The sequence below is a fragment of the Emydura macquarii genome, unplaced genomic scaffold (genome assembly GCF_026122565.2).
Source record: "Emydura macquarii macquarii isolate MOO-44397 ecotype Brisbane River unplaced genomic scaffold, CSIRO-AGI_Emac_v2 contig_1477, whole genome shotgun sequence".
In the NCBI taxonomy this organism is placed as follows: domain Eukaryota; kingdom Metazoa; phylum Chordata; order Testudines; family Chelidae; genus Emydura; species Emydura macquarii.
The window spans coordinates 8,109,208-8,121,423 of NW_027131614.1; the positions used below are offsets into that span (position 1 = coordinate 8,109,208).

Here is a 12,216-nt window from a genome sequence, read left to right on the forward strand (position 1 = left end):
CACAATGAGTAATTAAGGTCAAATTCTCCCATGTGGATGACTGAAGTAAGCACTTCAATTCATATTTAGGCACATGAAAGAAATCAATGGGAATTGGTGATGCTCAGTACCCCTGAAAATCAAGTCACTTATTTAAATAGTTAAATATGAATCTAGATCTTAAATTTAGCCGCCAAAGTTTGACAACTTTGGACTTAGTGTCTTACTTAAGGCCACACAGATAGTCAATGACAGAAGTTGAGCTCAAATGTGCCGTTTCTGCTCCAATCATTACACAACATTCCTTCCAAATATGAAAACTACCCTAAAGACTACCAGTTCCATTATTAATCATTAAGCATATTTAGAATAGTAAAAGAGAGGAACAGATGACATTATTATACTTTCCCTTACTGAGGAATCTATGAACCTAGTTTCTGCTATAGCACTAAAAATTGACAGGAAGAAAAGTGGTAAGAACTTTGTTATATTCTGGTTTCGGTAGACTGGTGTTTATAAAGTTTTTTTTTTTTAAAAAAAGATCCCTGCACAGACTCAGAGGCTTCAGCTACTCTTTTGGAAAACAGTATAAAGCAGGAAAAATTGTGGCTTTTTCCTGGAAGCAGCAGAGTGGTCTGAAGCCAAAAAGATTGTTCCTGGACACTGAGTAATCTGCACCAATTTCTGAAGTAATCCTGTATTACAGTTTCATGTGTTTACAGTTTTGGTGTTAAGAGGAGTCAAAAAACAAAAATAGAAACACCACAAATAACTAATCACATTTCATTTTCAGTGTAATCTAAAAGTATTAAGATCTTCCTGAAATAGTGTATCTGCTCTGAAATGTCAATGTTACTATTTTAAAACTGCAAAATATATTTAAAAAACCCCACAATATTTTAAAATCATCTTACCGATTGTATATTCTAAAAGCAATAGTATTATGGAGTAGCAAAAGAACTGATAACTGATCTTAATTTCCCAACCCCTTCTATTGACAAAGAGTATGGGTTAACTGGAAAGTCCATTACAACTTATTCATATATATCCTGCTGTGAGAAGACCAGATCCTTAAATAGTCCCTTAATCACCTCCTATCACCATTACAGTATATCAGAGATGTTGCAGGAAGTAATTGCAGTGTCTCAGATATTGTGGTCCGAATGATTAATATTAGCTTTTTAATGGTGATTCCTGTGAATCTGATTTTAATACAGTAAAAATGGAATATTGGAAAGGATGACACAGTAATTAGACAGGATTTAGTACCCCTATAAAAGGTCTGCTTAAGTACGATCTATAAAAGCTGAGTAACTGTCTTAAAGTAAGAGCTCCTTACCATTTTGATTTGAGGTCCAACATGGGACCCAGGGCAAATATGGTGAGCTATTATTTGTGAAATGCTTGTCTTCCTTGTAAACATACCCCAAAATATTGGATTTCATGACTGAAATAACTGATTTTATGTTAAGAAATTTTGTTTTTCCCCCACCCACAAAATATGAAAAAATGTTCTCATTATAGACAAAAGCTGATTTAGAGTCACTTTTCCTGGCCACACAAGCCATGTTGCTTCAAGTAAAAATCAAGGGCTGGGGACATGTTTTTTTGTAGATGACAAGCCAAATTCATCCATGGTATACAGCCAAGTTGCACCAGGATTACTATTAGTCAATGTTTCTCAATAAACAAATCTTAAATTAAATAAGATTCCCAGCTGGATAACATGGAGAAGACATTAGAGTTAGTCTATGTAAATCAACAATTCTTTCTGTCTTCACTACAGATTTTACTATTTGAGCTCTATGTTCCGTTATTGCAAATTAATAATTTTACTAACAGTGGTGAATAAATTCTCTGACAGCAAAATAAAAACAGATGAATTATGCCTTGCCTACTTTTGTCATTCTTATTAATTTTGATAAAATTCTTTTAAACTTTGAAACAGTAAGTCAATCTGCTGCTTTCCCACTTCCAGCTTCTGGGCCTGAAGCCACTTAGTTGCTATTGGCATTACATCAAAGTCATAACATGGACTTACCCACTTGTTCACTTGGTCACTTTCAAACCGCAGAATCCTTGCGGAAAAATGCCAGTTAGAATTAGAGGATAAGTCGACGTCACAGTATTCTTTGATGCAGCATCAGTAGCCTGTCAGCGCGGGCAAAGAAGCTGAAGCACTTCCAACAGGCTTTGAAGTGAAGCAGGAGAGTGGAAAGCAAGAAAGGATGCAGACAAATTTGCTCTGAAAAGGGAGCTATGTTGTTTTTTTAAGTGCCCGCCAACCACTTAAAGGATTCCACAGACCACAGTTCTCAGCTCTAAAGAAATGGGAATTGTCAAGTGTCCCTCTGAAGCTTTGGAAAAGCTGACAAGAAGACAAACAAAACAGACCTGCCAGAGGTGTTTCAGAAAGACCTAGGAACTTAAATATGGGCACTGATATACAGCATAGAGAATTCACCAAAATGTGGAAGGCCAATGAAAGTCACTGTACACTTCCTAAGCCCCTTTTTAGTTCTTCACAATACACTGGATATACAGACTGGCTTCAGCACACACACCGACTCTGTGCCCTGAGTATGCAGTAAAATGGGTCTGATAAATAGCCCATTATAGATTGGGTAGCTGTGCAAGGGATTCCTCTGTCCTAAGTGCAGGACTCTACACTTGTCCTTGTTGAACCTCCTCAGATTTCTTTTGGCCCAATCCTCCAATTTGTCTAGGTCACTCTGTATTCTATCCCTACCTTCCAGGGTATCTACCATTCCCCCTAGCTTAGTGTCATCTGCAAACTTGCTGAGGGTGCAATCTACCTCATCCTCCATATCATTAATGAAGATGTTGAACAAAACCGGCCCCAGGACCAACCCTTGGGGCACTCCGCTTGTGACTGGCTGCCAGCTCGACGTGGAGCCACTGATCACTACCCATTGAGCCCGATGATCAAGCCAGTTCTCTATCCATTTTATAGTCCATTCACCCAACCCATACTTCTTTAACTTGCTGATAAGAATACTGCGGGAGACTGTATCAAAAGCTTTGCTAAAGTCAAGGTCTATCATGGCCACTGCTTTCCCCACATCCACAGAGCCAGTCACCTCTTCATAGAAGACAATCAGGTTAGTCAGGCATGACTTGCCCTTGGTGAATCCATGTTGACTGTTCCTGATCACCTTCCTCTCGTCCAAGTGGCTTGAAATGGATTCCTTGAGGACCTGCTCCATGATTTTTCCAGGGATTGAGGTTAGGCTGACTGGTCTGTAGTTCCCTGGATCCTCTTTCCTCCCTTTCTTGAAGATGGGCACTATATTTGCCTTTCTCCAATCATTAGGGACCTCCCCCAATTGCCACGAGCTTTCAAAGATAATAGCCAACAGCTCTTAAATCACATCAGCCAACTCCCTCAGCACCCTCGGATGCATTGCATCTGGCCCTATGGATTTGTGTATGGCAAATCTTTCTAAATTAAATAGTCCTGAACCTGTTCCTTCAGCACTGAGGGATGTTCACCTCCTCCCCATTCTGTGCTGCCCAGTGCAGTAGTCTGGGAGCTGATCTGGTCTGTGAAGACAGAGGAAAAAGGCATTGAGTACCTCAGCTTTTTCCACATCCTCTGTCACTAGGTTGCCTCCCCCATTCTGTAAGGGGCCCACACTTTCCCTAATCTTCCTCTTGTTGGTAACATACCTGTAGAAACCCTTCTTGTTCCCTTTCACGTCCCTTGCTAGCTGGAACTCCAATTGCGCTTTGGCTTTCTGGATTTCATTCCTGCATGTTCAAGCAGTATTTTTATAATCCTTCCTCATCATCCGACCAAGCTTCCACTTCTTGTAAGCTTCTTTTTTGTATTTAAGCTCACCAGATACTTCTTTGTTAAGCCAACCTGGGCACCAACCATATTTGCTATTCTTTTTGCACATCGGGATGGTTTGTTCCTGTGCCCTCAATAAGGTTCCTTTAAAATATAGCCAGCTCTCTTGGATTCCTTTCCCCCTCATATTAGCCTCCCAGGGGATCTTGCCCATCAGCTCCCTGAAGGAGTCAAAGTCCGCTTTTCTGAAGTCCATGGTCCGTATCCTGCTATTTTCCTTCCTTCCTTTTGTCAGGATCATGACCTCTACCATCTCATGGTCACTGCTGCCTAGGTTGCCACCCACTTCTACTTCCCCTACCAAATCTTCCCTGTTTGTGAGCAGCAGGTCAAGAGGAGCACAGCCCCTAGTTGGTTGCTCCAGCACTTGCACCAGGAAGTTGTCTGCAACACTCTCCAAAAACTTACTGGATTGTTTGTGCTCTGCTGTATTGCTCTTCCAGCAGATGTCAGGGTGATTGAAGTCCCTCATGAAAACCAGGTCCTGTGAACTGGAAGCTTTCCCTAGTGACTAAAGAAAACCTCATCTACCTCATCCTCCTGGTCTGGAGGTCTATAACAGATACCCACCCACTGAGTCAGTATACAGAATGGATGGAACTCAAATAATGAGCAGCTATTCAAGTCTTTGTCTTATATTTCTTCAATATGTGGTCCCATGGCTTACTTCATGCCTGCAGTTCAGCCCCGCTCCGGAGATGGCATTATTAATGTTCTCTCACGTTTTCTATGGTGCTCATCACTATGGTATCTAAAGGGCCGAATGTTCAAAAAGGAGTTAGAGTCCTAACTTTTACTGAAATCAGTGGAAGTGAGATGCCTAAGTAGAAATTAGGAGCCTAACTCCGTCTGAGCATTTATGGTCACAACACCCCCCCGAGAGATGAGGGGTGGTATTTTCTCCATTGTACAGATGGGGATCTGAGGCACTTAGAAACTAAGTTTAGAAGTGTCCACTCATTTTGGGTGCCCAGCCTGGAACACCCAGGCTCTGATTTTTTAGGGTACTTAAAACATTATATAGCATTTTGTATGTTCAAAGCACAGATTCCAGGGACTTCAGTTACAGTTGTTAGTACTCAGCACTTCTGCAAATCAGCCCCGTTGTCTCAAATCAGGCATCCAGAAAAGGTTTGGTTTAAATGTCTTGATCAGAATCATACAGGAACCCTGTCTAGGGGGGCAGGGATAGAATCCAGTTTACCAAGGCAATACTCAACTGACCAAGACCATCCTTTCTCTTCCTGCAATCCCCTGCCTTTCATTACACACTTTCCAAGTTTGACAACAAATAAAGCAGGGAGGCTACAGACAACAATCTCCTTCATTAAACAACCCTGATTAAGGTGTTTTTCTATAAAATATGTTCTAGTTCCAATAGGAATTAATTCAGGGAAGATCTATTGCCTCGGCATTACATAGAAGGTCAGACTAGCTGATCACAGAGGTCCTTTCTGGCCTTGTAATTTATGAATACCCAGAGCAAATCCAACCTGGGCAGTGAATAAGGCAGTGGTCCTGTAGAAAAAATTAATATGTGGTCATATAATAAAAGACTGTTTCATAATGAATACACACAAGGGAATCACATTAAGGTTGCACAGGCAACCTTTATTCTAGCATTTCAAAACTTTTGAGTGCTTGCTTGACTTTGCAACTTTAATTATGTTCTTTTAACGGTTTTTTCTTTGTAATTTCCTAGATTATGAAAAAAGCAAACTGAAAAAACAGATACCCCACTACATAGCATCATATTGACACCCAAATGCATCATCAGCAGGGTTGGAACCTGTGCACCTCTGGCACTTGAGCTAACAGACTAACTTATAGCAGTAATAAGTTGTTACCCTCTATGTGGACCAATACTAGAGGGGGATGAGAGGCTTTGCCAGTGGGTTTTACAGATATTTGCTGATGCAGAGAAAGGAATGGTGAGACTCAGGAAACCTGGTTTCCATTCCAGGCTCTAGGGGGAAGTGTGCTCTAGTGGGCACAGACTCTTCTGCCCATTTCTCCCAAGCATAATCTCTTCTGCCCCTTCTTTCTCAACCTGTCACTGACCCATTTCTATATCTTCCCCCCTCTCTGGCTCCACATCCCAGTCCCATTGTCCTTGCCTAGCCAGTCCCAGTCTCCACTCCTCAAAATTCCTCATCCCAGTCCCAACCTCCTGGTCCAGCCAGTCCTATCTCCATCCCAGTCACAGTGTCCCCCCACTCCTAGTCTCAGTCTCCTTGTCTAGCCATTCCTAAGTTTCCTCCCATTCCTAGCACTTTGTTCCCAGTCTCCCTGTTGGGTATATCTCAGTTCCCCCCCCCCATTCCTGGTTCCTCATCCAATCGGTTTCTCTGCCCCACCTTTGCCTCCAGTTGCCTCCCCTTACACCCCTCTTCTCTGTCCTCAATGCCCCCGTCTCAGTCTCCTTCCTTGGGCTCTTCATCCAGCCAGTGTCTCCTTACACCTATCCCACCACTTCATTGTTCCTGCCAAGTCTCCTCATCCAGTCTCTTCCATCACCTGTTGCTCTTCCTACCTTCCAGTCTTCTTGCCCAGTGAGTCAGTCCCTCCTCAACTCCGAGTCCCAGTCTTCTTGCCAAGTTAGTCCCAGTTCCTCCTGCCCCACCACTCACCAGCCTCTAGTTCCTGTCTCAACCCCTCTCCCAGCTCCTTGTCCCAATCTATCTCACCCCACTCTGCACCCGTCCACCTATTGTTCCCTCTGCATTCAAATAAGGCAGATTCCTCCTCCATACCTGAGCCTAGCATGGGGGTCATTGAGAGCACAGAAGAAATGGTCTTCCTGCTTTCAGTTCAGCTGTGCAAACCTAGTCTAGAGCTGCAATTGCAAGGGAAGTCCTGCTCAGCCCCACACTGGAGATTGTTCAGCACAAATGGAATCATCGGGAACTTTAGCTACTAAAATCTAAGAAGTCTCTACTAAGCATGTGCAAACAGATTTTTCAAAGTCTTATAACTTGTCTTAAACTTGGGTGCATTTCACCAGGATAACAAAAGATTTCCTTAACACAAACACTGCCTGCTTGACAAATTTAAATTTCCTGTTGCAAAGCATGGGGTGCTATTGCTTTTCAGCTGTCAGCAGAATTTTTTTTAACAAAGGAAAAACAATGTATTTTTCCTATCCTAATTTTTTTTTATATTGTCGAACCATTGTGGCTGAAATTTAAAAATAAATACATTCTGTGGCAGATACCTAGCATGGAAAATTGTAGCCTGAACAGTTCAAGTTGGCTAAATTATAAGCAATTGAAAACAGGATCTTATCATGGGAACTGTTGGTCACCCTTAATAAGGGATGCTATCAGCCCTGCCTATAATAATGCAATCTCCTTGTTATTTGTATAGGTAAACAAATAAAACATTGTATGAACATCGTGACAAAGTTTGAATTTTTCTGCAGTTGTAAGAATAATAAAATTATATCCTTGGAATGCCTCAAAAGGCCAATGCCTGACAAAAAGGGGCAATTGTTCTAATATTCCTGATGTGCTCTTATAAGTAAATAGGGTCATAATAAAACCTAAATTATCCTATAAAATAGAAGTTGAGAAAAGTGAAAGCTTTAGGTTCACAAACACCAAGCACACACTGAGACAAAAAAGGCAAAAACACAAAAAGAAATTATCACAGTACTAATCTATTAAACATAGAAATGAATTGGTTTAGGAGTTAGGGAATACCTGTGCCTTTTGCAACTCAGTGTTTCTTTCCAGTTTAGCGCCCTGTTTATCTTTTCGCTCTGGAAGAATTATTTCCTTGTTTTGAATAATGTTATTTTGGCAAGTTCTCACAAATGACTGAAATATTAAAGAAAACTACTGGAAATGAGAAGAACTCTTGGGTGTTGCTAAAATAAAGTGTTTGATTCAAAAACATAAAAACCATTGTATTGCATTTCATCCTTCTATAAAAGGCACACAGGTAACAAATGTTTTAAACAGGCAAACATCAGGAAACTAAGATGGAAAGTATGCTACTTTACACAACAACAGCATGAACATTTCTTTCTGGACACCACTATCAATTTGCCCTTACCATATACTCCATATTGGAAGCTGGTGGATACACCTGACTCCGTAATTTATTATGAAGATCCAAGATACTTTGCATATCACTGTCTGTGATAGCCCTTTTCCCTCTTTGCTTGGCGATCCACCACTCTCCATCCTCATCCATGTACTTTCCCAAAAGTTCCTCTAACAGTGTAGCATTGGGAAGAACCATTGCAGAAACTGTTTGAGCTATGAATAGCAAGGCAGTTGCTCTGAGCCATTCCTGAGCTATACACTTCATGATGAATGACCTCAAAACTCCCCAGAGTCAATTCCAAGATGAAGTTTTTCTTCCAGGTCTGTTGGCTGTAAAGGCATAAGAGAGAGTAAAGAGTTTCTGAGGTTTAAGTATTGGCCTGAATTAATTTGCTAAATAACAAAAGTCAAACTGTAGTTGGGAGTGGAGTGTGCCAGCGTGGTTTTTAGGGAGACAGACCTAAGCTGCCAGAGAAGGTAGACATCCATCCTTTACACTGTGGCTTTGAAATGATAGCTTATCTTCAAGCTCATGAATTGAAGGTCATACAGGTGGTTGTGTAAAGCACACTTGCATGCACATTTAAGTGTCTGATGGTGCCTCCTTTTAAATAATCTAAATTTCATGATTAAATTAATTAATTAGGTCCTCATAATACTGAATGTATAAACAACTGTTTTAGGCTAAAAGGGCTTGCAGCAAATCCAAAAATGAAAACTGAAAAGAACCCCGCAAAAGAACATGAAGTATGCTTTAAAATAATCAGAATTATCAAATCTGATATTGATCAAAAGCTTTTGTTTCAGGATTTAAAAACATTTTCAATCTCCAAACTAACAAGAAAACTCAGAGTATGAAAACCTGTTAGTCATACAGGAAAAATGTATGTACTATGCTTGCAGAACAAAGAAAAATTATTTTAAAAGAAGGTTTTAAATTGCACGTCTACCATCAAAAATATTCTTCTAACACCTGGGACTGCACTGTTGAACATTTACAGTTTGGAAAACTGCATGCTCTATATACCAGGGGCGGCCAAACTTACTGACCCCCAAGCTCCCCCTCCCGCTGGGCAGAATCCTCTAGCCCCACCACCCTGCAGGCAGAAGCTCAGAGCTCCCCACCTCAGTCTGGTAGGTTGAGAATGGGAGGGAGAAACGGGGCTCTGCAGTCCTGTAAAAGAGTTTGGCCACTTCTGCTATATACAGTAACTTCCTCATCCCAGTTCAAATATATTCACACTGTAACACCAATCCCCTGGCGCTCCAGTTATGGACCTAGCTGTGGATGGGGGGCAAAGGAACATGTGGCGTCTAGAAGAAAATGCACAGAGACTGCATCAGAGGATAGGTGTCCAGTACACACAGTGCTCCACTAGGGAAGATCTATCAGATTCTACTACTGGGTGGGTCAAATGGCACTTCCCACACCTCTGCTACACCCATGAAAGATACTGAAATGAGAGAGTCCGGCTTGTTGGCTTCCGTTCCTATGAGGGGGGGAAAAATTCAATCTGCATTTCCACCACACGCCCCCCGCTTCTCAAGACAAATCAACTGCTGTCCCCACGCACGCGTCCCGTGATGGAGCAACAGCCGCGGAGTCAGACCTGCCGCTCTCCCCCGCCCTGCCTCCCCAGGCCCTTTGTTACACGGCACCGAGCTAGCAAGGGAAGGCGAAGGGAATTGGACAGAAAAGCAGGCGGCAAGCTGGGTCTCCCCTGAAAGTCTCCGCCAGAGCATCGCAGCTCGGTGGGGGAATGAAGGGGGGTGAGGGGAGCGAGCCCCGCAGGGACGCAGCCGGGGGGCTCCTGGTTGTTGCGGGCGTTAGGGCTGAAAGGCGCTGAGCCATTCCCAAGCGATGCCGAGCCAAGCCCTTACCTCTCCCGGCCTCTCCCACACCAGGGTCCAGGCTGCAGCCACCCAGCCACAGCCGAGTTCGGTCCACCACCCGCCCGCGTCCCCGAGGGACCAGAGCCGTGAGGCGCCGCGCCGGATTTGCCCTGGCGGCTGAGCAGAGCAGGAGCCGGGGCGAGCGGGAGGCTGCGCTTGCAAACTCTGCGGCTAGAAGTTTGCGCGCAAGTCGCAGCCCCTAGGCGCAAGCACTTTCCCTGCCTCCCGCTCTGGACGTGGGAGCCCCCTTCCCCGCTGGCTCCGGCCTCTCGGGGGTCCCGGCCTCCCTCCTGCTCACTGCAGCTGCCAGTACCAGGACTCGGAGCTCAGCGGCGCTTCCCCTGTGCTCCCAGCCATTTATCCCGGGCCTGGAGCGCGCCCCTAGTGACGTGCCCTGGCCACCCCGCCCCAGCAGCCCGCCCGGCAGCGCCATGGGACTAGGAGAGAGGCTCGGTTTAACGCCACTCAAACCCTGCCTGGAGAGGGAAAAGCTGGCTCCATCTAGCTACCTTCCTCCTGCAGATTTTTTAGCACCAAATTGTACCATCAGAACAGAGAACAAGGGTGCTCATTGAACCAAGCAAATCCAGAGGTGGAGCAAGGGGGCATTAAAAACCCCGAGCCTGCATCTGCATCCAGCCAAGTTTTTTGGCCATGTAGCTCCAAATCCTAAAACCACAATCAAAGCAAGGGCAAGAGGAGCTGCTCCAGCTGCAGCAAAACATTCTGGATCTTGGCACATGTGCACTGGAAAAACCCAGGTTAAATTCCTAGATCCAGGATCCAGCCAAATTTTGCCTTGCTGCCCCTAAATTTTAACAGCTAAATGGGTGACAGGTCCAACTGCTTCTACTGCATCAAAAAAGTCTGGCCCTGGGCTGAGCAGCACTACAAAAACCCAGAGCCAACACATGAAATCTGCTGGATCCATCCAATTATCAGGGACCAGATTTTTATAATGATCTAGGCAGGGGTTTTCAAACTGGGGATTGGGACCCCTCAAGGAGTCGCTAGGTTATTATGCGAGGGGTCGCAAGCTGTCAGTCCCCACACATGCCGTGGCGGTGGCTGTCAGTCCCGTGCATGGCTGACACCTAGAGCTCTTCAGAGATGGGTGGCCGAAGAGCAGCAGCTGCTGGCCAGGTGCTCTGCAGGCAGCACTGCCCCCAGCAGCAGCGCAGAAATAAGGGTGGCATGGCATAGGGGGGAGGTCATCACTTGGGGGGGCGTCATCACAGACTGAAATATTTTCAAAAGGGGTCCCAGAAAAAAAGTTTAAGAACCCCTTGTCTAGAAGCAGCTGCACTTGATATCTCTGCAATAGAATTTAGAAGGTTGTGGCCAAAAACGTGCAGAATGCAGCAAAACTTAGTTGTCAAATAGGTGTTTTTGCATTGGTCTCACACAGATGTGAGATGTGTCAGAGCCTGGATTTTTTTTAGCCATGTCGAGAATGGCAAAATGTCTTGTCTATTCTGATGAATTAGGTGGTTGGGTCCAAAAAAACAGTAGGATCCAGCAGAATCTGGGTGTTGGACACATTTTTGTTTCGTGCCCCAGTTTGTATCAGGGTGTAGGTTTTTTGGCAGAATCCAGAAGAATCCACCCGCTATGTGATTTTTCTCAGTGCTGTTGGTCTGGGATCCATCAGGGTACAGATTTCTCCACTGAAATAGGAGCAACTAAACTTGTTATCTGTTTAGATTGTACAGTTTGGGGTTTGAGGCAAACAATTGTCAAGATCCAGCTGGATCCAGGTGCTAGGGGTTATGCACCAGGATGCATCACAATCTGGAATTTTTGGGTGCAATGGAAGTGGCTATACTTATTCTCTGTGGATTCCATGGAATTTAAGCGGAGGCCAAAAACTGGATGCTTCTTGCAGGATCCATATGCCAGATCTAGGTTTTTGTGATGATTGTACAGTTTGGGGTTTGAGGCAAACAATTGTCAAGATCCAGCTGGATCCAGGTGCAGGCGTTATGCACCAGGATGCATCACAATCTGGAATTTTTGGGTGCAATGGAAGTGGCTATACTTATTCTCTGTGGATTCCATGGAATTTAAGCGGAGGCCAAAAACTGGATGCTTCTTGCAGGATCCATATGCCAGATCTGGGTTTTTGTGATGCTCACATCTCTGTCTGCATGTTATATGTGCTTGTGTTCCTCCCTCTGTACATGTGTGTTTTTCTTGTGTACATGCCTAAATGTGTGTTTCCATTATGTAATAGCATCAGGAATTTGTGTACTAGGAATAAAGAATGTAAGGCATACTTACAGGATGGGGGATTCTATTCTGAGAAGCAGTGACTCTAAAAAAGATTTGGGGATAGGGGCAGATAATCTGTTGAGCATGAGATCTCAGTGCAACGGTGTGGCCAAAAGGGCTAATGCAATCTTTCAATGAATAAACAGGGGA

General features: G+C 44.0%; 1 protein-coding gene across 1 annotated transcript in view; it reads right to left on the reverse strand.

Annotated features, from left to right (window-relative positions):
* The window catches only part of CRISPLD1 (cysteine rich secretory protein LCCL domain containing 1), a 55,039-nt gene extending 44,963 nt beyond the window's left edge, over positions 1 to 10,076 (reverse strand). Inside the window, 2 exon segments of the mRNA XM_067553591.1 lie at positions 7,910 to 8,232; positions 9,784 to 10,076. Of these exon segments, the coding sequence (XP_067409692.1) occupies positions 7,910 to 8,167 (258 nt within the window). The 5' untranslated portion in view covers positions 8,168 to 8,232; positions 9,784 to 10,076.
* Positions 10,077 to 12,216: the final 2,140 nt, after the last annotated feature.